Source organism: Balaenoptera ricei, chromosome 4, assembly GCF_028023285.1.
Source record: "Balaenoptera ricei isolate mBalRic1 chromosome 4, mBalRic1.hap2, whole genome shotgun sequence".
In the NCBI taxonomy this organism is placed as follows: domain Eukaryota; kingdom Metazoa; phylum Chordata; class Mammalia; order Artiodactyla; family Balaenopteridae; genus Balaenoptera; species Balaenoptera ricei.
Window position 1 is genome coordinate 38,686,938 of NC_082642.1, and position 26,357 is coordinate 38,713,294.

At 42.0% G+C, this 26,357-nt stretch overlaps 1 protein-coding gene across 4 annotated transcripts in view; it reads right to left on the bottom strand.

The window, feature by feature from the left end:
- Positions 1–8,695: 8,695 nt before the first annotated feature.
- The window catches only part of NGLY1 (N-glycanase 1), a 55,359-nt gene continuing 37,697 nt past the window's right edge, over positions 8,696–26,357 (bottom strand). For 2 of the 4 annotated variants that reach the window (XM_059920453.1, XM_059920452.1), the window contains 6 exons: positions 25,407–25,552; positions 23,654–23,764; positions 22,213–22,377; positions 17,161–17,346; positions 9,486–9,663; positions 8,696–9,084 (listed from right to left, as the gene is read on the bottom strand). In XM_059920453.1, coding sequence (XP_059776436.1) covers positions 8,909–9,084; positions 9,486–9,663; positions 17,161–17,346; positions 22,213–22,377; positions 23,654–23,764; positions 25,407–25,552 — 962 coding nt within the window. In that variant the 3' untranslated portion in view covers positions 8,696–8,908. The remainder of the gene's footprint in view (positions 9,085–9,485; positions 9,664–17,160; positions 17,347–22,212; positions 22,378–23,653; positions 23,765–25,406; positions 25,553–26,357) is intronic. The other 2 variants (XM_059920451.1, XM_059920454.1) reach the window with 2 other exon arrangements.

The following is a 26,357-nucleotide window of genomic DNA, read 5'->3' on the forward strand; positions in this document are numbered from 1 at the left end:
CTACTGAGCCTGCGCACCACAACTACTGATGCCTGTACGCCTGGAGCCCATGCGCCGCAACAAGAGAAGCCACCCCAATAAGAAGGCCACGCACCGCAACGAAGAGTAGCCTCGCTCACTGCAGCTAGAGAAAGCCCACACACAGCAACGAAGACCCAACACAACCAAAAATAAATAAACAAATAAATTTATTTTTTAAAAAGATATAAAAATTAAGTCACCTACATTTTGTATCTGACATCAGAAATGACTCCTACCATCTTAGCTGACTTCCTGATGGATCCTAAGTTCCTGAAAACTCAAAGACAACAACCTCTCCTAAAGCTATTCAACGTATCAAATTACTCTGCTTTAAGCAACTTGTACTATTAAGCAATTACCTTAAACTTGAGTAAAATATGCACAAATAAAATAGTACATTCCTTCAGGGCCGGCACGAACTTCAACACGCACACTGGCAGATAACTTCTATGAGTAAACTGACTGTAGGTAAAAGTGAATTAATGAATAAATAAAACCATATGCAATCCATGTAGTCTATCTTTGATTTTACAATCTTGGTAGACGGGAACAGGGGATTATTTCTCTAAGAAAAAAGTAGTGCAAGTATTACAGCAAAAGGTGACTGACTGACCCTAGGCTTCAGCATCAGAGCTGGGCAGGGGTGCGGGCTTATGGTCCCTACGGCCCTTATCATGGGGATACAGGTCCTGCCTTAAAGAAAGCGCAGCTGCTGCCATTGTGCGTGCGGTGTTGTCACAGCACCTAACTTTCCGATGTAAGCTGAAATCCAGATTTTATGGTAAATATAACATAATTTCAAATTGTTGGTTGAATAAGACCGGGGACAGCCCAAAACGTGAGCTATTGTGCACTGAAAGAAATATTATGCACTTGTAGAAAGGATAAGGAAGCTTTTAAAATACTCACATAGATGGGATTAACATACACACGCTACAATATATAAAACAGGTAATCAACAAGGACCTACCGTGTAGCACAGGGAACTCAATATTCTGTGATAACCTATATGGGAAAAGAATCTGAAAAATAGATGTATGTCTATGTCTAACTAGATCACTTTGCTGTACACCTGCAACTAACACAACGTTGTAAATCAACTATACTCCAATATAAAAAAAATACACAGTGAGTGCCACAATACGGCAAGTGAAAAAGGTGAGGTGCAAAACAGAATCTGTAGCATAGTACAGTGTCTGAAGTGATGGAAAGTGGGGGAAATGTTTTTTCCTGCTTATATTTTCAAAAAGAAAAAAATAGAATAAACCATGAGATCATAAAGGGAAAAGAAAATCCCTGAAACAAATGAATACTGAGCAGGGAGGGATGGGGTGAGGCTCGCTGGGGACTGGCCATGCCCACCACTTACACGGTCAGCTGTGCAGTCAGTCTCCCAACCAAGGGAGAGACCTGCCAATCAACAGCCTCCCTGAGTGAGGAAACCCAGGCCTGCCACCTGGTAGTTATCTGCTTAGTCCTTAGTCATAAATACAGTCCATCAAACATTTACGAAAAACCAACCACATGGAACAGAAAACAAGATGAACAATGTGATATGATCCAGAAGAAAGTGGGGATAATTCTTTAACAGAACAGACCTCTGGGCAAGTTATAATTAGGAATCTTGATAGAGAGAATGTCCCAGGCATTAAACAAGCACAAACCGATATGGAGGAAAGAGATCAGGAAGAGTCAGGGATTAAAGGTGATGCTCAAACAAAGAGCCCACCCAACAGGCAAACACAGTCACCCTTCGTACCCTCTGGTTCCGCAGCTGTGGACTGAATCAACTGTGAGCCAAAAATATTCAGAAAAACCCTCCTCACTGTCGGTGGGAATGTAAATGGGTACAGCCACTGTGGAGAAGTGTGGAGGGAGGGTCCTCAGAAAACTAAAAACAGAGGTGCCCTATGAGCCAGCAATCCCACTCCGGGGTATGTATCCGAAGAAAACAACAACACTAACTTGAAAAGAGACATGCACCCCAGTATTCATTGCAGCTCTATTTACAATAGCCAAGACATGGAAGCAACCGAAGTGTCCATCGACAGATGAATGGATAAAGAAGATGTGGCACATATATGCAATGGAATATTACTCAGCCATAAAAAAGAATGAAATAATGCCATTTGCAGCAACATGGATGGACGTGGAGGGTATTATGTTAAGTGAAATAGACAGAGAAAGACAAATACTGTGTGATATCACTTATATGTGGAAACTAAAAAAATACAGCAAACTAGTGTATAAAACAAAAAAAAGAAGCAGGCTCACAGAGATACAGAGAACAAACTACTGGTTACCATTGGGGAGAGGGAAGGGGGAAGGGGGAGGGGCAATAAAGGAGTAGGGGGTAAAAAAAGGGTTATTATGGGATTATATGAAATCATGTGTGAGACTTTTGAGAATTGTAAAGTACTATAGAATTTAAAGACTCCTTCATTCAATAAAAGCAGTAAATTAAAAAAATAAAAATCATTTCTTTGAAAAAAAATATTCAGAAAAAAAAATTTCAGGAAGTCCCAAAAAACAAAGCTGGAATTTGCCTCACACTGGCAACTGTTTACATAGCATTTTTACATTGTATTAGGCATTATAAACAGTCTAGAGATGATTTAAAGTACACAGGATGTGCACAGGTTATGTGCAAATACCATGGCATTTTATAAAAGGGACTTGAGCATCCTTGGATTTTGGTACCTGTGGAGGGTCCTGGAACCAAATCCCTGTGGATACCGAGGGATGACTGTATATATAGAACATTTAGGTAAGAAACAAAACTGGCTAATGAACATGATAAATTTTAATCTCATAGTAATCAAGGAAATGGAAGTTAAAACTAGGTAATTTTCATCCATCGGATCAGCAAAAAGAGCAACGCTGTTTTAATTAACTGTACTAGTTTGGGCTGCAGTAACAAATTACATAGACTAGGGGGCTTAAACCACAAACATTTATTTCTCACAGCTGTGGAAGCTCTAAGCCCGAGATCAGGCTGGGCTCCCAGCAAAGGCCCTCCCCTCGTCCTGGTTTAAGGATGGCCTCTTCCTGGGTTCTCACAGCTGGAGAGCAGAGTGGAAGCAAGCTCTCTTCTCTCCTCCCAAAGGCACAAATCCCATTCATGAAGGCTCCACCCTCATAACCTAATTATCTCCCAAAGGCCCCACCTCCTCACACCCTCACACAGATCACACTGCAGGGGGTGTGGGGAGAGGGTTAGGATTTCAGCATATGAATTGGGGTGTGGGGAGGGTACACCAACATTCAGTCCCAGACAGTAATCTCATGCTGTTATCAACAGACCACTCACTAGCTCTCCTGGTTCCTGTGCACTAGGAATTCAGTAGTGGTTTGGCTGGGCAGGTCCAACGTGCGTGACTCCTTCTCACGAGGCTGCAGTCATTGAAGGCTTGATGGGGCTGGAGGAGCGGCTTCGATTGCCGTCGGTTCCTCTCCAGACCTGCTCGAGGCCTCCTGGCGCGGCCGTGGGCCTCCTCCGGAACAAGCGGTCCAGGAAAGCAAGGCTTTTCATGACATAGCACACACACGGTCACTGATATTCTACCGGGCACAAACCAGCTCTAATTTAGTGTGGAAGGGACAACACGGAGACGTGGAAGCCAGGAGATGAGGATCATTGGAGGCTGGCTACCACAACTGCCATATTCAGTTTGGGGGAGAATGGGAGTGAAGGGGCGTCCCGATAGACCACTGCGGGGTGTGTAACTGGAAACGGGCGCCCCGATAGACCACTGCGGGGTGTGTAACCGGGCGCCCCGATAGACCACTGCGGGGTGTGTAACTGGAACGGGCGCCCCGATAGACCACTGCTGGGTGTGTAACTGGAAACGGGCACCCTGATAGACCACTGTGGGGTGTGTAATTGGTGTACCTCATTTAGAGGGCAGTTTGACAGTGGGTGGGCGGTAAGATTTAAAATGCAACATATCGGGGCTTCCCTGGTGGCGCAGTGGTTGAGAAACTGCCTGCCAATGCAGGGGACGCGGGTTCGAGCCCTGGTCTGGGAGGATCCCACATGCCGCGGAGCAACTGGGCCCGTGAGCCACAATTACTGAGCCTGCACGTCTGGAGCCTGTGCTCCGCAACAAGAGAGGCCGCGATGGTGAGAGGCCCGCGCACCGCGATGAGGAGTGGCCCCCGCTTGCCGCAACTGGAGAAAGCCCTCGCACAGAAACGAAGACCCAACACAGCCATAAATAAATAAATAAATGAATATTAAAATGCAACATATCTTTGCATGTATTCTATGTGAAGGACATACGTGCAAAGAAGTTCAGTGCAATATTTGCAATAACAAGAAAAAGGGGGAAAACCTACATATCTGTAAATTAAAGAATGCATAAATTGAGGAATACTATGGAGCAGTTAAAAAGAATGTGGCAGATCTATGACTGACCATGGAAAGATTTCTACGGCACACTGTTAAGAATACAAGAAGAAAATACTCTCCCATTTACGTAAAAAGAAGAAAACCAAATATCAATACATGAATACTGATTTTGTGTGTGTGCATATATATCTTTGAATGTCAAAATCTACAGAAAAGCCCTGGAAAGACACATGTAAAAGTTTTGGTGGTTACTTCTGAAAATGGTACAAGAGGAGTGGGGCGTGAAGGCAGCACTTTTAATTCATAATACTGTCTTGTTTGAATTTTTAACAAAAATGACTTAAATAATCTAAACATTTAAAACTGGAAAACAACAGACTTTGAGTGACAACCCAAAGTGCCCTCTTACAGTAAAGAATTTGGGCTTTCGTGGCTAGACTTTATTTTAGCTCTTTGGAGACCCTTTATGGCTCACTTATGGATTTCTAGTTGCTGCTACAATTTTGTTGATCTCAGATCAAGTCTTTAGAAAATTAAGGAAATAGAGCAAGGTCTCAACTTCTGAGTCTGCTTTCACTTGTCGGGGTGTAATGAATGGGAAATGGCTGTTAGACAGTCCGGTATTAAAGTACCTGACTCTCAGCCTCTCAGTTTCATCAGCTATAAAATGGGGACAAGATATACTACCTACTATACAGTGCCACTACGATCCAACGAGATACCAAAGTCACTGGTACCTAGTAGACACTCAAAAGGTGGCCACTATCAGTGTAGGTCCATTCTAAATCTCTGATCAGAAATAAAGCACTGGTTTGGTCAATATAAAGGATGTAACTGAATACATCCTAAGGGGGATAAAACCAATCATGACTTGTGTGGTTTACCCTTATTCTTCCCATGAGTACTTTAGGAAGGAATACCACCTTGATTGCAGCTTATAAAAGTGTATTTGCTTACTTCACTCTGTATGACAGACCATATATACACTCCCAAATGTAAAATAGATAGCTAGTGGGAAGCAGCCAGCCGCGTAGCACTGGGAGATCAGCTCAGTGCTTTGTGACCACCTAGAGGGGTGGGATAGGGAAGGTGGGAGGGAGGGAGACGCAAGAGGGAGGAGATATGGGGATATATGTATACGTATAGCTGATTCACTTTGTTATACAGCAGAAACTAACACACCATTGTAACGCAATTATACTCCAATAAAGATGTTAAAAAAAAAGGGTATTTGCTTTACCATATGATATCACTTATATGTGGAATCTAAAATATGACACAAATGAACCTATGAAACAAATACAGACTCACAGACATAGAGAACAGACTGATGGTTGCCAAGGGGGAGGGGGGTGGGAGAGGGATGGATTGGGAGTTTGGGTTTAGCAGATGCAAACTATTCTATATAGTATGGATAAACAACAAGGTCCTACTGTACAGCACAGGGAACTATATTCAATATCCTGTGACAAACCATAATGGAAAAGAATATGAAAAAGGTGTGTGTGCATATATATATATATATATACACACACACATATATGTATATATAAAAATAAATATATAAAACTGAGTCACTGTTGTACAGCAGTAATTAACACAACATTGCAACTCAACTATACTTCAATAAAAATAAATTTAAAAAGCGTATTTGCTTGAACTATAAAATCAAAACACAATTTATTGTGTTGTAGAGAAAAAAATACCAAAGCATATATATCTATAGTAATCTATTATCAAATTATAATACATTTACTCTCCAGGAAAGCTTAACTATAGTTAGAAAAATAACTGGCTCTAACATCAGTTTTAGTATCTCCTCAACTTGAACATTCCTACCAAAGTATCTGTACTCAGGAAACATGTAATACAACAGCAGCCCACACACAGGACTAGAATTCTATAGAATTACAACGCTGTGTTACAACCCTGCAACTCGGTAGAAGGGAACACTGAGTGTACAAGTCAATCTTGCCTGTGTTACTAATCCACTGCATTGTTCAGACAGGCCCTTCTCCGGGCTTGAGCTTCCTCAGGGAAAAAGTGAGGGGTCTGGATTAAAGGATCTCTAACAACCCCCCTACCCCCAAATTCATGACACCGTGTTCTCTAGCCCTCCCTTAATCCAAGGCACTTCTTTTCCTTCTAAAGTGATCAAAACATCAGATGTAACTTCTTGTTCATCTTGAGAATGTGATTTCCAGCAAAGGACCTACTTTAAAAAAAACAACACTGCAACAGAAAGCAGACGGTCTGTAAAGTTCGTCAGGACGCCAAGGTATAAAGCCTTTCAGACAGTGAGCAAGGGAGGCAGAGGCTCACCAACCAGCCCGTGGTTCTGCAGCCTGGTGCAGGTATCCCCCGAGCGCTTTGCGTTCACCCTGGAGTCACCGCAGACTGAGGGCTTTTACAATAAGATCCCAGGATCACTTGGAGGTTTGTTTCTGATCCAGTAGGTCTGAGGTGGGGACTGAGAATTTAAATTTCTCACAGTCTCTAGGTGATACTGATGCCACTGGTTCAGAGATAACAAACACTTTTGAAACCACTGCCCCAAGCATTTGTAGTTTAGATGTGTATCTTGTAAAGGTTTTAAGAGAGAGAGGCTTATTATTAATTTCTACAAAATATAAATGGTCTAGTTTTGGTATCGTATATTTGGATTCTGAAATTTGTTTTGATCGAGATAAATTTAAAAAACCTGCAAATTAATTACAATTTTTCAGCTGGAAAGAAAGAAAAAAAAAGATCTCCGATGACTGCTTTATAAAAGGCAGCTAATATGAGGGCCAGTTTATTCAGGGGGTTTGTACTATCAGCCCATCTCTGCCTCAGTTACTTTTTGCCTGACTGGTTTACTCACTACGCCGTACACATTACTGAGAATTGCTTTGTCTCATACCTTCTGTACTACTGCCAAACTTGTCTGTATCATAAAATATCTATTAACGTGTGTCAGGCACCCTGAGGTTGAAACTCTCAAGGAACACGTTTAAGAAAAGTGTGCAACTGCTTTTCTCTTCAGTAGTTCAACTCTGTAAAAATACAGGACATTTGAACTTTCTGCTTAAAGCCACAGTAAAAATTAGAATGTTTCCTTTTCACAGATAAAGTACATTCAGTTTATCTCTGTTGCCATCTTTAACACGAGTGCTTGTCAAGCTCCAGTTTTTCTCATGAAGAGTGTTGTTCCACTTATCACCCAAATACTCACCGTGCCAAAACCAGGCACTTCAAGACACGAAGGAGACAAGGCTGTCCAATTTCACGCATTTGGCCACTCTACGATGCTATGATTAACTTAAGAGTTTCAGAATTCCAGAGAATTTTCTAATATTCGAGACGTATTAATAAATTTAGACGCACAAGCTACCTTTAAGTGTAACTTTTTAGCAAGAAGGTGATCCTCAGCAGAGTTGGACTACGATTAAAAAGAAAACATTAAGACCTTTGTTTCAGAATTCCAGTACATATTTCACAACGCATGTAAACATGCTAGTGAGTTGCACAGGGTGAGAATGTCTGAGAACGTACTTTTCTGGCCGGGAGAGCTGAGAACTCGCTCTGCAGAACATGACAAAGGCATTTAGGGAGCGGGGCCGTGGTCGTCTTCGTCACCGCATCCCTCGTGGTGCACACAAACACTTCATAAATGTTCACTAAGTTTAACTGGAGAGGTTACATGGAACACGCGCGCGCACACACACACACACACACACACACACACACGAAAACTCTTGATACAGTATAGACACACTGAATCATCCCAGTTACATAGTTTCAAAGTCAAGAATAAACATTTTATTCAATGAGGTAGATAAAAATACTCAAAAGTAAACTCAAAAGTAAAGCATTTTCAGAAGTGTCCACATATTATGGATTTATAATGTATCTTTGAATTTATGCAGTGTTAACCGTTTTCATAATTCTTGTCTATTCAAGTGGTTTTCAATGTTTAGCATACTTATGATTTTTATTTAGCCAAAGTAATCACTAAAAAGATATAACGCAAAATAATTCATTTTATTTCTTAAATGCCTACGTATTTACAATCATAAAAATTTTCATGCTCTATAACTTATGAAATACTACACTTTCACGTTTATTAAAAATTAAAAAATCTTAGGAAATCTATTTCAATTACTTACGGAGAAATTAATGCCTGATCAGAAACTGTCAAATTACTATTATTAGCTTAACATTTCATCATAATCATGAATAGCACTTAATCATGAATACCTTCATTTTACTTTTAAAACCATACTTACAATTTTTAGGTTAAAATCTCATAGTGGGGCAGTAAGACTTCACTCCAAATCAGAGTCACATATGGAAGGAAGCTTTTAATTCAAGGTTTCATTAGGGTCCACAGTAAAAAGATACATTTTCATGAGGGTTAACACGATGGATAGCCAACAAGGAAATATGCTAGCAGGGGGTAGAACACTGCCATCTAAGCATGCAGGGAACCAAGAGACTACTTTAGAACATGCTATGTCCTTGATTATTGCCAGCTTTTCTATAATGTTCAGGTTCTCAAAGGTCACTGAATTTTATAATTATCTCCAAACAATTTTCTTCAGGGTCATTTAAGCTTTGTCTAAACAGCTGGGTGTGTTGCCAAGCAACAACACCATCTCCTCTGCTTAATTTTGCTTCCAAAATAACTTCAGTGGCACCAGAAAAATCATGATAGGAGCGAAGAATTTTATCTGTTGGAGGAGAAAAAAAAATTAACACTTTGCTTTTGGTAAGAACATAAAGAGGTAGTTTCGGAATGCATTTGAAATACCTGCCTTATAGGTAAAAATCTACCCTTAAAAAATAAATACAAATTATTCTTTATGGAGGAAATGTGTCCTCTGAAAAAAGAAATGATGTTTTCTCCTTCCATTTGTGTTTCACAATAAAAAACATCAGCCCTACTATTAATGAGGTTAAACTACAGGTTTTAACTTAAATATATTTTTTTTAATTTTTTTTTTTTTTTTACTGCAACAGTATGAATAACTCTAGGCTAAGGAAAACTCTTAACTACATCTCAGATAAGCACAATCACTCTTCAGAGTGCTGAACGCACACTTCACGATTACTTCTCCAGTCCAATGCTTACCGCCCGCCAGCTCTACTTGTGCTGTATCAGATCTCAATTTCCACTGTACTGTTCCTGTCTCAAAGGTCTGGCTACTTGTCCTAATGGAAATGCTATCTACGTTGAGGCCAACTGACCCACATTCAAACTTCCAGGAAATGTAAGCATAAGACGATCCTTCCTTTCGGGTTAAATACACCTATAAAGTAGGAGGGAGAAAAGGAACTGTCAGAGATAATCAAACAGTGTAGAAAAACACATATAGTCAAAGTCTTATTGCCACAGGAACTATGCACAAATGGTTATTTAAAACATAACGTTTAAAAAAAAAAAATAACGTTTCCCCACTGAAAAGATTTTTACTGGTAACAATTTTTCATTTGATTAGCAATCTTTGAGATAGCATCTTTTGCTATGGATGAAAGGTATTATTTGAATACATGTGCCTCAATAAGTACAGCCCTAAGGCTGCATGCTAACCAAATTTTGGTAAATCATATTCTCTTTTAAATTACTAACCCCAGCTATTTATTTTTTAAAATTTATTATTATTTTTTAAATTTATTTATTTGTTTATTTATTTTTGGCTGCGTTGGATCTTTGTTGCTGCACGTGGGTTTTCTGTGGCTGCGTCCAGTGACGGCTACTCTTCGTTGCGGCGCGCGGGCTTCTCATTGCGGTGGCTTCTCGTTGCGGAACACGGTCTCTAGGCGCACGGGCTTCGGTCGTTGCAGCACACGGGCTCAGAAGTTGTGGCTCGCAGGCTCTAAAGCACAGGCTCAGTCGTTGTGGCGCACGGGCTTAGCTGCTCCGCGGCATGTGGGATCTTCCCGGACCAGGGCTCGAACCCGTGCCCCCTGCGTTGGCAGGCGGATTCTTAACCACTTCACCACCAGGGAAGTCCCCAGTTCAGCTATTTAAAATGAACTTTATGATGAATCCTGCTGAAAACGAAGAGTCCTTTTAAATGCAATTACTCCTTAATGTATCTTCTTTTCTAAGCCTGGATTTTCAGATAAGCTTTCCTAGAATGGGATGGGCCATATCCTCTAAGTCAAGCAAATACCTCAGTCACTGCTAAGCAATGGTAATGGTTTACAAGGCTAAAAGTCCATGCTCCCCGTAAGCCTCTCTACACCGGATGCTCCCCAGGCCTTCACCGTCAACGCTGTGACCAGCGGCAATGTCCTCTCTAAGACGTCCAGACCGACCGCTGCCTCCGGCCCAGCTCCCTTCACAGTTTCGTCCACACTCTTCAAATGTGCCGACGTGAAAACTGAACGCCCACAGCCCTGGCCCACTCACCCAGGTTTAAAGCCCTAAGAACCTGCCTCTTTACTCATTTATCCCTAATGTCCAAACTCCCACAATAATCCATGCATTTCTTTGAAATAAGTCTTGGAAAAAAAAAAAAAAAAAAACCCTTTCCTCACGGATACTGCACTTATCACTTCGGTCATGACGTTACATTCATCTTTCTTCAACTGCCTAATTAATGTTTTTAACATCCCACTGCCTCCTATTGTGTGCTGGTCTAGAACATACAGCAAGTACCTGCCTCTTGCATGACATCCAAACTCGCAGTTTTCATGGTCCTCCACAAGTGCATCCCGCCTGGAACTGCCAATACTCCGTGACCCAAATATAACTGTTTTATTTCAGGTGTACTTGTATTATCTAACTTAACCAAATCATAAACGCTCTGGGGGCACAGGCTCTGGATTTATGGGGTTTAATAAACAGTATTTAAGTACTAGAAACTTGCGCGCACACACACATACATTCTTTCGGAAACAGCTAAGCTACTTCTCAGGGGCAAACAGCTGGCAGTACCACATGAAGCACACCTGCCGTGGAAATGTCCAGTTCCTCACTACGCTAGTCCTCAGCCATCAAGTAAAACGTCAGTCGCTGCTAGCACGCTGTTGATATGCTATTCCACTCGGCAACCTCTAGCTAGTTTTCTTCCAGGTGAAATATGCCGGCTAATTTGAGTTTTTAGAATCAGTGAGCTGGAGACAATGAAACCGTTAAACAATCACTCTCCAAGGAAGATGACTTAGAACTCCTTAGACCAGAAACACATAACCGCCTGCTGCTGTTCTGCACAACCATCCCAGCTGTCTGCACTGCTGCCTGCCCCACTCGGGTCCCGGCTACCTCACTCTAGCACCTCGGGTGCGTGTGTGCTTACTGCTTGCTCCCCCGAGAGCTGTGTGCGTGGTGAGCCTGGGCTCAGGGCTGCAGCAGAGCTGCCAGGGAGCTGTTAGTCTCACCAACGCTAAACTCCTGGGCACCCAGGGATTATCCATAATGTAATTACTCCTCCAAAGGAGAGGCTAGTAAAGGGGGCTACCTGGAAAAGAAGAGCCAAACAGAGGGGTCACTGGAAGAAAGGTGGTGGGAAGAAACTGAAAGACAGGGGGCAAATATATTTATGTCTCAATACATGTCTTCTGTGTCTTGTGTGTTTTCAGAGCTCAGTGGCTTCAAATGCTCCCCTAAAAGTGTGGGCATATAAAATACGATAGGCTGAAGTCAAGCTAACTTCAAAGTTCTAGTTTACCCCCAAGAACTGCCTTAATTATATCACGTGAGTCTGGGCCAAAAAATTTTTTTTTCTTCTTCTTTCTTAAAGCCTCTAATTTTGAGACATGACAGAAAAGTCTTACAGGTACACCTGGAAAAGTAATACCTGATCGCAGTTGAAAGTGAAGACAAGCTAATTAGAACTGTTTTTAACTGTCACAGAAGGCTTATAATGGCTGTTGAACATGTCTGAAAATTGCTTTTTCTAAGACTTACACTTTTCAGTCCTAAAGGCATCAGTTTTTACAACTCTAAAACGTTAAAGGATAAGGTGGAATTCATCATTGAATTCTTAAATGCTTAAATAAACCTTTAAACATACTGTGAGCAAATAAAAGTTCTCTTAGGCTAAAGAAACAGCATATGGAGATAAAACAGACCCTATTTATATTGAAAATTCATGTCATCTTTTGGACGCAACATATTCTGTCTGTAGCGCTTTAACCAACTTAGTTAACTCAGCATTTTTAGAGACTGTAGGATGCTACTATGGTACTGGGTACACTGTGTGTACCCAGTTCCATAGTATACTAGGTATACTCAGTTTGGCACTTTGAAATGTACCAAAACAGCAGGATTTACATAAACCTCCAACTGTGGTCCTGTCTAGGTGTAAAACCAACAGAACCGGTAATTATAATTTATTTAGGAGAAAAAAATACTTCATGACCTCTCAAGCAGGCAACTGTTTGCTCTAAAGGGGGAAAAAAGCATTTTTGTAACTGCTGATCGCTCCTAACTTGATTTACCTTCAACAAATGTTTTGCCTGTTGGCTTTTTAAATCTGTACGTGATCCACCCCGGCCCCTCTGTGGCATCTGTAGACAATGAAAGCACATCACACACAGCCTGTGGGGAGGAACGAGACCAGTGCATCTGTGGCTTCAGATCTAAGTTATACGGCTCGCCATGCACCCTGCTGAAACTGGTCCTGCGGGTTGCGGCTGCGACCACTACTCTCAAGACTGAGAACAATCTGCACATCAGCTTCTTTCTGTATTTCCCATTCTTGGGAAGATCTGCACTTAAAAGATTTTCTCGTTACATGAGAAACATGCCAGGCTGGTTAGCCGGCTGTTACGGTTTCCCGGAGGTTCAGTTTGCACTGCACTGTTTGCAGCTGCTCTTTAGCACACACTTAAAATTATCATTCTGCTGAGGCCGCTGAGATGAACTCTGAGCTCACGGTGCAGTCAGTCATTCCTATAGATCTCCAGCAGAGCAGCTGTATTTCAAGAAACCCTAATCGAATGCTAGTAAGCTGCTCTTGCTTGTGAATCTTATTTTTGGTTATTCTAATTTTTCAACTGAGGTCCAACGTGAACACTGTCAGTTCCCACTGTATTTACATCTTTCCAGACTATGCTTCCTACTGATTCCATCTGCAGCCTCTGGATGGCCAGTGTGATGACGGTCCTCCTTTGTCTGAACTCCTGCAAGGTTTCCTATTGCATAAGTGCAAGGTCATCAAAGTCCCTGGGGTCTGACAACCGTTCACCCCTCCAGCCTTATTCCTCGCTGTTCTCCCCGCGTTCCCGACTGCTTCCTCTTCTCTGAAGGTGCGGGTGTTTCTCGCTTCCGTGCGCGTGCACACTGTTTCTCATGCCCCTCTCTGAGAAACTCCCCTCTGCCGCCCCCTCGGATATCACTTCTTCTGCAAGGCCCCTCCGGCGTGAGATGCAGTGGCTCTTCCTCGCGTGTCACACACGGGCCCACGGCCTTCCAGCGCCCACCTTGCTAACCGAAACAGCTGGTCCACGTGTCTTCCTCCTACACAGGCCTAGCTCACTTTGGGTGCGCCCCGTAACTCACCACTAGGCCCTAAGTGCCGAGCACAGAGTGCGACAGGGCGCACGTCTGCCGAACGGCTGAGGGGGTCAATTCCTGACATCACGCTGTGCGCCACCCGAAAGGGCTAACGGGACTCTAGTGGCATTGAGAATGACAAAACTGCTCAAAACTGCAAAGTACTGAGGAACATCCAAGGGGCACAGTCTGAATGAACAGAGCTCCTGCGGTGCTCGACGTGGCCCTCGGGTGCCGCAGAATTTATGCCGTAAACACTCAAGCGCTCGTTCTCACGTCCACCCGTCTTTATTATTAAACATTTGTTACGCATCAGGCACTATGTTAGACATGTGAATACCGAGAGCACAGAAGTGAGTAGGAAAAGACAAGGTCCCTGCCCGGGCAATGTTTACAGTCCGGTAGGAGAGAGACAATCTGTTCTCACACACGTGCGTAGAATAAACTTCAGGAAGGGGAGGGGCCACGAGTCAATACAGGGTAAAAGGCACCAGCTGGCCGGGACTGGACGGAATGAGGCTTACGCAGGTTCTAAGGGTAAGAATAAGTTAGCCTCACAGAAAGGAAAGAAACGAGGTTCCGCGGGGAGGGGGGCAGGGCAGGGCACCGCATGCAGAGAGCCAGGGGGCAGCCTGGTGGTGCAAGGCGAGGGCCAGACTCAGAAGAGACCGGAGCTGCTTCTCACCCTGAGAGCACTCAGTAACGCACGGGGTTCTGAAAACGTTCTCCATGCTGTAGCCAGACACACATCTTTGAAGGGACCAGGGCAATGCAGGGAGACTAGTCAGGAAGCCCCTAACATCACTTTTATCAGGCTGTTATTACTTGCCTCCTAAAAAGCAGACTTTTTTTTTTTTTTTTAAATTTATTTATTTTTGGCTGTGTTAGGTCTTCGTTTCTGTGCGAGGGCTTTCTCTAGTTGCGGCAAGCGGGGGCCACTCTTCATCGCGGTGCGCGGGCCTCTCACTATCGCGGCGTCTCTTGTTGCGGCGCACAGACTACAGACGCGCAGGCTCAGTAGTTGTGGCTCACGGGCCCAGTTACTCCGCGGCATGTGGGATCCTCCCAGACCAGGGCTCGAACCCGTGTCCCCTGCACTGGCAGGCAGATTCTCAACCACTCCGCCACCAGGGAAGCCCAAAAAAAAGCAGACTCTTGATTGAGCTTTTTATGTTCCCTTCAAATCCAGAGAGCACTGAACAGTATCTTTGCTAAGGAGTAAACTTCAGAGAGTTTCTGTGCTGCCGGGAGGCTGCCACCGTGAGCGCGTAAGGTTCCGTTCTAAGCACCCCCAGACGGGCTGCGCGGCACCTGCCGTGACGCCAGCGTGGCGATTACTGAGCGGAACGAGCCTCCACTTTTAGCCGAGTTAGAGAAGCCCTAGCTGCGGGCGCCCTCGAACAGAACGACAGAGGTTGCTTTAGGCGAAAAATTCATGTTTTAAGGGCGACATATGACTTCGGAGTGATTAGTCTCTACAAGCGCAGTTACAATTCCAGCATTCTTCTTCATTTAGTAATAAGTATTTTAACCGGAAATGGATTCGTTCACTTTTTGAAAGATGGCGCCCCTCGTAAAAGCATATAAAGGCACAAACTTTACTTCAGTGGGCTCCTGTTTCGTACTTAATGGCCCTCACACCTCACTTGCCTGACGTGAAGCCTTCTCACACAACACCCCGGCTCCGGCCACGACCGGCTACTCCGAGGTCTGGAAGCGAGCCCTGGCCGGCACGCTCCGGCCCTGCCTCGCGAGCACCTACTCCGCTTTCCCCGCGCGGCCCCAGCGCCCCCCGCGCCCCCCGCGCTGCGGCGCTCCCCCCGCCTCCCGCAGTCCCCATGGCAACGCGCCGGCGTCCTCGTTACAGCGCCCCGCCTCGTGGCTGCTCACGCTTCTCCTTCCCCTGCTGGGCTGCGAGGGCCGACACCGGTGGCACCTTCAGCCGCGCGTCCTCGCGGTGAGGGCCGTGCCGGGCGCAGCAGGCGCTCGGGGCGCGTGTGCCGACGAGCAGACGCGGGAGCAGGACGGGAGCACGCCACACACCAGCCCCGCTCCTCGGCACAGTGCTGTCTTCTCCACCAGGCGGGCGGTCAGGGCGGGGGGCAGGACTTGTCTCCAGTTCAGCACACGCTAGGCCTCGGGTAAACGCCACGTCCGTCCTCTCCTGCTTGCTGTTCAGAGCAATTCTTCAGGTAAGGATGGTTTTCCAGAAGAAGCTCCTCCTCTCTCATCAGCGAGAAGAGTCAATTACAGATACACATATCTTCAAGTTCTAAATTTTATCTTGTATTATATTTTATGCCCTTCCTTAACTAAAGAAGAGAATTCCTGCATCTACAATCTCAATGAGCCTACAAATCATTCTTGGCTTAGTACAAAAAGATGGTCAAAATAAGCACCAAGGTAAGTTTAGAACAAAAACCTATGGGGAGGTGGGGGTGGGGGTGGAAGAAAGCAGGGACCTTATCTTTGTATGTCCTCTGTACTCTGATTAATGGCTGGTACAGGGATAAGCATGTAGTAGATACTCATAAACACGAGCAGCTGTTCATCTGTGACTCACCTGCTTAATCTATTCACTAGGTCTTACAAGTGAACAGCTTCTCACTCTTCAGGTGGCAAGTTAAAGCTGCCTATAAGCTCATTCACTCCAGTGAAACCTATCCATAATACGGTCAGACCTACTGAGGTCATGTGAGTTGCTCTGAGCTTATTTTTGGTGTGTGTCTAAGGGGGAGGGCAGTCTAAAAGCAAAGCCTCTTATTCCAGACAACAAGTAACAACAATGTACAAATTGGTACAATGAACTACTACAGTCCCACCATCCATTTCTCCTTTTTAGGAACCAATATCGCTGCTCAATCATCCACATTCTTATGAAACAGAAGCGTGTTAGACGGTTAGCTCTTGGGACTTTGGACTACACGGATTACAGTCCCTAACAGCTTGCCCGTGGCTGGCAATCAATCCACATCTATGAAGGAAGTGGATAACAATATACTCTACATATTCATGCAAAAACGAGTCACATGAGTTGGTCATACACTTGATTATTTTTCCCCATGAAAGAATTAAATTGGGCCTCTTGGATGAAAATGGATACTTTTCTTGATATAAACACACAGATTTCGAATGGACATTTCATTAAACACGGAGAGCAGGATCTTCTTTTACAAGTTTAAGGATTACTAAAAGTAATTTTGATATCCGTTTTCACATTATACACAGCTGAAAAATTAAGCCCATCTATATTTGTTTAAACAATGACTGAAGTTTTAAACAGCTTCATGCATTACGTTACCATGTTCCAGTCTGTTTCAACTTTTCTGAATATGGATTCCATTCTCCACACACCATTCTCCCATCCAGAAATGGTTTGGTTATTACTTGAAATGCGGACATAATGATTTTTTACTATATTATAGCAAAGGTGGAGCTGTTTAGAAATCTTCTCGTTTTCAGAGGGGATGAACAGGGTTTCTTTACTCTTAAAAAGAAAGCAGAATTAGTTTTTCAACACAATAGAAAACAGATCCATAGAGAGGTACTGCTATGGATAGTGGTTAAGAGATTCCTTCAACTTGAAAATGAAAAACTGGTGCCATTGGAAAATCTGGAAAATATTTTACAGATTAAATATGAACAGTTATGATGCTGACGTAGTACCAAACATTACTAGACAGAAAACAAGAAATATAAACTGTAGCTGACTTACACTTTTGGGATTTTGTGTCAACATGACTTCATTTCCACCACCGCCATGTCTTAACTGGATGCTGCAATCCTCTCCTACAGCTGATTTCCCAGCTTTCAACTCTTAACCTCTTCACACAGTCATCAACGTGATTGTTAAAAATGTAAATTGGGACACATCACTTTTTTTTTTTTGGCTGCACCACGTGGCATGGGGGACCTTAGTTCCCCGACCAGGGATCGAACCCATGGCCCCTGCAGTGGAAGCGCAGAGTCTCAACCACTGGACCCCCAGGGAAGTCCCTCACCTTCCTGTTTAACTGGCTCCACTGACCTCTCACTGCACAGGAACGCCACACCTCTACCAAGGCTACCAGGGCCCACGTGGCTTGTCCTCTGCTCCTTCTCCAACCAGATCCCATGGCACCCTTCTCTGCGGTCTCTTCACCCCCGCCGTGTTACTTCTTCTTTAGTTCCTCACAAAGGCCCAGCTGCTTCCTGCCACGGGGCCGTGACACATGCTGTTCCCTCCGTCTGGAATGCTGTTCCTTCTACTCTCCAGCTACGTGATTCTTTCTCACCCTTCAGGCCTCAGCCTAAAGCCGTTTCACCAGGGTCCTTTCCTGATGCCCGAAGCGAGGACAGTGCCTGGGAGGTATAGCTGGAAACAATCTTCCGCACAAGTGAAAGTGCTACAAAAACTCTTGTTTCACCTTAAAATTCCAGGCAAATTTTGCAATCTATTTCAAAATAAATGTTTATTTTAATGTAAAACAGTCGCCTGAAATCACTGGTTGAATCTCAGGTTTGAGGAAGATGACGTATTTGTCCCGCGCCTGTCTGTGGCACCGACACAACGTCCCCCCCCCTCAGACGTGAGCACAGCAGCGGGTGGCGTGCGGGGCAGGGCTGCATCCCTGGCCTCACCCACCAGATGCCAGTGGTACTGCCCCTCGCGGCTGGAACCCCCAAAATGTCCCCGGGCATTACAAGTGTCTCCTGGAAGGCAGTCATCCACGGTTGAGAACCACTGCTCTAGTCTGTATCAACATCTTGCTTCTAACTAATCAATTTACTAATCAATCAAGATAGCAGGTGATGCTTTCCTGCTAAACATTGGGAACTAGGTAGTACACAATGTAAAAACTTCAAATGTACAAGGGTCAATAAGTAGAATATAAAACATCTTAGAGATGGAAAGAGAAAAATATTTATAAATGTATAAACAAGAAGATAATTCCCTAGCAGAACCTGGATAAGGTTAAAAAAAAAAAAAAAGGCAGTTTATTATTTTTAGAAGGTGATTTTCTAACTATGAATTAGTATACTACACTTTAAAACAAGCATGTAACAATACTTCTCAATTCTTCTCTATCAAAGATATTTCAGAGTGCTGACATAAACCAGATGGAATTAAAATATTAAAGTAGCATTGTCTACTATTTTACCAAGGATAACTAATTATCAAAGGGAAAAGAAAAATGTTACTGAATATATCGTTAATATTTCATAATTTCTTTAAAATATAAGATTAAGACAAAACTTCTTTACGAAAGTATCACCAATGTTTCCTTCTTTTTCCAACCGATTTCAAGATATAGTTCCCTAATTTTTTAGGACTGACTTTTAAAACAAACATCTATTTGTAAAAGGAAAATGATTTTTTAAATCCACGGCCCTAACATGGTCTCCAATAATTGAGAAATTTAAAAAATGTTCATCAGGGAAAACAATCCGGGCATAGGACCCAATTCATATTTTTAAAGTTTCATCAATGTATATGCCATGCAAGAGGAAGCTCACTCATCCACAAAAAGAAAAAGAAGTGAAGACCTAAATACCCCCATTTTAAACTGAACACGGCTGTGAATTACATTAGCTCTTTTCAATTGGCTTCATTTAGATTTAGACTTGTAACTTGCACTGCATCAGCAGTGATCTGAATTATCTGTTGAAATTAGATCTTGTAATTCTATGGCTGAACCAACACTTCTAACTGCCAGCTAAAGATGATGGGATAAATTTAAAAGTAAACAAAGTTTACTAGAGATAATTCTCCCCTTCAGGACATATTCCTTTATTAGAGAAATGAGGTGTAACAATGCCAAATTTAGAAAAAGTAGATCTAAAACTCTGTGTGGAACTGTTTGATACTGCTACTGTGATGGATTATTTTCCTTTCAAGCATTTTTCATTGCTTACCTTCTTAGACGTTTACATTAAATACTTTCTAGTGAGTCAACTTTAAGCTCCCTAAGAGCAAAGGACAGTCTATTGTACTTAATGTCCATTACAGAGCACACTGCTTTAATGCTAGCCCCTAACTCTAGAAATTACATTTCCATTGTTCATTATTTAATTTTGGGAGATTAATCAAGTGATAATATCTTCAAATAAGTTCGACTATATAATAGTACTCAGAGCAACAACAATTTCTAGCCAAGACCAGATGCAGGCAAGTATGTAATAAGAAATAAACACCTTCATCTGCTGAATTACCCAGATTCTATTATTTTTCCCACTTTATAAAGTTTTCATAGCACTGAACGGGACTTCACAAAAGAGGATATCCAAAAGTTTAAAGAATGGGACTTCCCTGGTGGTCCAGTGGTTAAGAATCCACCTTCCAATGCAGGGGATGTGGGTTTGGTCCCTGGTCGGGGAACTAAGATCCCACATGCCGTGGGGCAACTAAGCCCGTGCGCCGCAACTACTGAGCTCGCGCACTTCAACGAGAGCTTGCGTGCCGCAAACTACAGAGCCCACGTGCTCTGGAGCCCACGCGCCGCAACTAGAGAGAGAAAACCCACACGCCACAACTAGAGAAGCCCACGCGCTGCAACGAAGAGGCCATGTGCCGCAACAGAAAGATCCTGCATGCCGCAACCGAAGACCTGACGCAGCCAGAAATAAAAATAAATAAATAAATAAACGGACGTTTAAAGAACAGACATTCAACTTCATTCAGCACCAAAGTGCAAATTTAAAATCGGAAAAAAAAAAGATATATATGTACATATAACTGAATCACTTTGCTGTACACCTGAAACACAACACTGTAAATCAATTATACTTCAATAAAAAAATAAATAAATTTTTTAAAAAAACTATGTTTTCCAGGAAAAAAATGTAATTTCTTATTAAAAAAATAATAAAATCACAATATAATACTATCACTACTATATACCACCAGAAATGCTAACATGAAAAAGACAGGCAACTATAGGCAGAGCCATAGAAAAGTCTCATTTACTGCTGGGCGGTGGGGGGGTGGTGTAAACCGGCACAACCGCTCTGGGAAACCGCTCGGTGGTATCCGCTAAAGCCGAACATCCTCACGCTACCGCTGCGATCCAGCTATTCTGCTCCCGGGCAGGCACCCATCTGAAACGCATACACATTCACTGAAAACATGTCTGTGTATGTTCACAGCAGCGTAAGTTTTAAAAACCTGAAGTACAGTTGATATACAATATTGCGTTAATTTCAACTGTACAGCAAAGTGGTTCAGTTATTTCTATATATATTTTTTCAGGTTATTTCCCATTATAGGTTATTACAAGATACTGGATATAGTTTTCTGTGCTCTACAGTGAACGCTTGTTGTTCATCTCTGTTATACATGATAGTGTGCATCTCTTAATCCCATACTCCTAATTTACACCCCACCCCTCTCCCCTTTGGGCAACCATAAGTCTGTTTTCTATGTCTGTGGAGTCTGCTTCTGTTTTGTAAATAGATTCATTTGTATTATGTTTTAGATTCCACATACAAGTGATATCATATAATATTTGTCTTGGTCTGACTTACTTCACTTAGTATGATAATCTCTAGGTCCATCCATGTTGCTGCAAATGGCATTACTTCATTCTTTCTTATGGCTGAGTAATATTCCATTGTATGTATATACCACATCTTCTTTATCCATTCATCTGCTGATGGACATTTAGGTTGTTTCCATGTCTTGGCTATTGTAAATAGCACAGCAGCACAATTTTAAACCAAAATCGAGAAACAACCCAAATACCCAATAGTGATGTGGATAAATTATACTACATTCACATGGTGGAATATTATACCACAATGAGAAAATAAATGTACTATAAACACGCAGCAACAAGTATGAATCTCACTAAATAATGTTAAGAGACAGAAATCGTCCGCAAAAGAGTACATCCTGTATGATTCCATTTACATGAAGCACAATAACAGGCAAAACTAGTCCATGATATTAGAAACCAGGAGAAAGGTCACTCTTGGGGGTGAAAGGCAGTGGCTGGAAGGGAACTGAGGTCGTTCAGACATCTGCTTGTCTAACTTCTTATTCTGGTTAGTGGTTACATGGGGAACCACAATTTGTGAAACTCTGTTAAGCTTCACACTTACAATTAATGCGTTTTTATGTACTTTAGTTATAACTGCCCTAGAAATTTACGTAAGGTAACAACAGAAAAACCCCATTTTAATTGCTTTGCTAACTCTTGTATGTAATTTTACTATGTCAGTCAATTATTGGTTCTCTTCAAATGTTTACATTTTTTAATAATTACCCTGCAAAGTTCATTGAAAGGTCATGGCCAACGTGTTTTTCTGTACGTAAAGGGCACAGGACAGGAAGTGGTAAAGTGAGAAGGTTATCAGGCTGTTATGAAGTAAATACCTCTGGACCCGTTTCACCTCGGGCTACTCTCCACGCCAAGGACCCAGATATCCTTCCTCCAAGTTCTCCAGGCTTAGGGCTTTTGGGAGATATAAATTCAACAAGCTCCACAATGATCCTCTGGAGAAGTTCTTTTCTTCTGTTTTCTGACAAAGATATCTGCCTCTGTAATGCACGTTTAAAAAAACGTCATTAACGATTAGGGGAATGCAGGGGTCCATCTCTAAGTATGAATATAATTAAGACATTTGTATTTTAACAGGGTCTTGGAAAGAAGTAACCAACTTTGTTTTCATACATGTAATTTTGGAAAATAGAAAGGACACTGTGGAAACAAAATACTTTTACAAATTTTATGTTAAGAAATCACTGAACACCCATAATCCAACTTGCCATGCCCTTTACTGGCTTAAGTTTCAAACAGAGGCAGCAGCTTCTGTTTCTGGCTGTGACAGACTAGCCTGAGTCAGAACAACTGTCCTGCCGAGAAAGGCGAGGACAGCAGGGAACAACACACACACACACACACACACACACACACACACACACTCCTGTCTGAATCCAACACAAAGCTACCAAGGTAGCCCGACCTGAACACACACACACACACACACACACACACACACAACCTGTCTGAATCCAACACAAAGCTACCAAGGTAGCCCGACCTGAACACACACACACACACACACACACACACACACACACACACACCGCTGTCTGAATGCAACACAAAGCTACCAAGGTAGCCCGACCTGAAGAAGCTAAGACCCCAAGGGAAGAAACAAACTGAGGTGAACTGAACTGCACCTCTTCTCCCTTCCAGGCATTTGCCAATCATCAAGTGGCCCAAGGAGCTGAGCTCTAAACAGGTGAACATGCTGAAACACTGAATCTCAACCACTGTAAGGTGATCTGCCCTATTCTAATTGCCTGCCAGCAGCAAAATTAGTTGTTTCTTAAATCATGAAAAATAATATGCATATATATATAGTAAAAAAACTTTCAGTACTACCAAAGGGGTATAAAATCAAAGCTGAAACTTCCCTCTTGGACCCCCCAGTCCTCTTCCCAGAAATACTCATTGTTAACAACTTCCCGTGCCTTGTTCCAGAAATTTCCCTATGTGGACAAGCGTGTGGGCAATTATATTCAAGACACAATTACTTTGAAAAATAAGGCAACATATTTTTTATGTCAGCTAGTATATATATGGAAATTCTATTTCACTGAACTTTGAGATGTGACAATTTAAGGCAAAAAAACCCCACCTCACGATACTTAAAACAAGTCCTCAAAAATTTTAATTTAAATATTTAAATATTTTTAATTGTAAAATAATGCTACTACTTGAAGAACTTCACTGGGTTAAAAATTGGCTATTCTTGATTATGTAATATTTCAAATGTCCTCTGAAAAATGACAAGTGCCCATCACATACCTGCTTATTAAGTGTATTAATAGTTTCTCGAAGTAACTCTTCTTTAATTTCAGTCCTTCTGGAGATGACCTCCTCATGTTTACAAGAATATCGCCAAGTGACATCCACCACCTCGAATTACAGGACACGAATATTTAACAAGATTACAACCATCAACATTAATTTGCTAGATACCTAGAATGCATGTAATTCTTAAACAGAATTTTTAAAATGCTGTCCTTTGTTTAACATTTTAAAACCTGTGGGAAAAAAATCGAAGAGAATATGCTTTTTATTCATTTTCTAACCGGTACACTTCCAAGAAAGACTGTGATTAGGAGATAAAATTTTCAGAACATTTAGCTGTTTATAACTTATCTACAAAGCCAATTTCACAAAATTCAACAAATAAACACTCCATTTTTATTGCACTGAATATATAAATTATATATAAATATATTATAGAACTGATTTTTGACAAAGGTACAAGGCCAATTCATTGGAAAAGGATAACTTTTTCAACAAACGGTGCTAGAACAATTCATTAACCACCTGCAAAATAATGAATTTCAATTCACACCTTGGACTATCTACAAAAATTAGCCCAAAATGGATCACAGACACAAGTGTAAAACTAAAAGTATAAAACTTCTAAAAGAAAATGTAGGAGAAAAATCCTTGTGGCTCGGGCTAGGCAAACATCTCTTAGACATAACATCAAAAAGCAAGATCCACAAAAGAACAAATTGATAAACTGGACTTCATCAATTTCTTCTCTTCAAAAGTCACTGAGAGAATAAAAGGACAAGCCAGATAGGGAGAAAATCCTTGCAAAGCACATACCTGAAAAAGGACTTGTATTCAGAATATATGAAGAACTCTCAAAACTCAAGAATAAGAAAATGAACAACCCAATTAAAAAAAGAAAGGGCAAAGAAGAGAAATGGATGGCAAACAAGCCCATAAAAAAGATGCTCAGTGTTGGTCCTCAGGGAAATGCAAATGAAACCACAATGCGACACCACCGCACGTCTACTAAAAAGGGCTAAAATGAAAAAGTCAGACCATACTGTTAGCAAGAATATGGAGAAACTGGGAATACGCACATATTGCTGATGAGAATGCAAAACAGCATCATTGCTTTGGAAAACAGTTGAGCCAGTTTTTTAAAAAGTTAAACAATCACCTACCATACGATTCAGTCATTCCACTAGCAGGCATTTACCAAAGAGAAAAGAAAGCATATGCCCATATAAAGACTTGTGCAGCTGTATTTGAAATAGTAAAAAACTGCGAAGTACCCAAATGTCCATCAACAGGCAAATGGATAAACGAACCATGGTACATTCATACGATGGAATACTGCTCAGCAATAAAAAGAATAAATTATTGATACTTGCAAACACATGGAGGAACCTCAAAATAATTACGATGAGTAAAATAAACCCCCCCATCAAAAAGAGTATATATGATTCCGTTTACATACAATTCTAGAAATGCACGTTAGTGTATAGTCTCAGAGAGTAGATCTGTGGTTGCCTGGAGAGGGGCAAGAAGGAGCGAGAACGAACACAAGGAAACTCCCGGGATAATCGATGTGTTCACCACCTTGACTGCAAAGGTCATCTCTCGGGCATATACAAATGACAACACTTATTCAATTGTACACTTTAAACATGTGCTGCTTATTTTATGTCAATTATACCTTCAAAGGCTGTCAACAAAGAAAAAATAAATTTCATTCTTAGAACGCATTTTTTCTCTTCCGTCCTACCTCATCTTTAGAAAAGGCGATGATGTAGGACAGCTTCTTGCCCCAGCCGATCTCATAGAGGAGGGGCTTGTCACAGACGTCTTCACACGCGTCACAGTGCAGCCACCGCTGCTGAGAAGGGGAGTACACTTCTGTCCAGACGTGGTCTACGCAAGTGACAGACGAGGACGCGACAGAACGAGAAAACAAAAGCTAAGTTTATAAAACCAAGACTTCCAATAACTATATACGAATGCCTAAGATGAGAACCACGTGACAATACGCAAGATTCTAAATTTTAATTAACAAGTGAGCATTTTGTGGCACACAAGACTCTAGAACACCTGCTTTAATTTCTCTTTCTCTCTCTTTTTTTTTTAATAGGGGCAATTCTTGATGACTTTTTTTTTTTTACTTTTTATTTTTATTTTCTGGCCGCGCTGTGAGGCACGTGAGATCCTAGTTCCCCAACCAGGGACCGAACCCGTGCCCCCTGCAGTGGAAGCATGGAGTCTTAACCACTGGACCGCCAAGGAAGTCCCTCTCTCTCTCTCTCTCTGAAATCCTTGCAATTGTTTTGGAAAATCTCCTTTAATACAGTCAGTTTTAGGCTTAATTAAAAATAATGTGAGCTATAACTCTGAAAAGGGCAAACACGTTGAACAACAGCACGTAAACCATAGGACTAATGCACACAGTTTGCTAATGTGAAGGAGTTAATTCCAGCAGAGGTCTAACAGAGGATGTCTGGTTACTGATGGTCTCTATTTGACTGTAAGAGAACAATAACTATTAAGTGAAGGTTTCATTTTATCCCAAGAAAATAACAGCAACACAAGTGAAAAAAATCTAAGAAGAAAAACTTTTTAACATGTGACACAAGTTATAACGAAATAAGGACAATATAAATCTCACATGGCTTTTATTGTATTTTATTGTATATTAAGATTACTAAATCTTTTACACTCATCT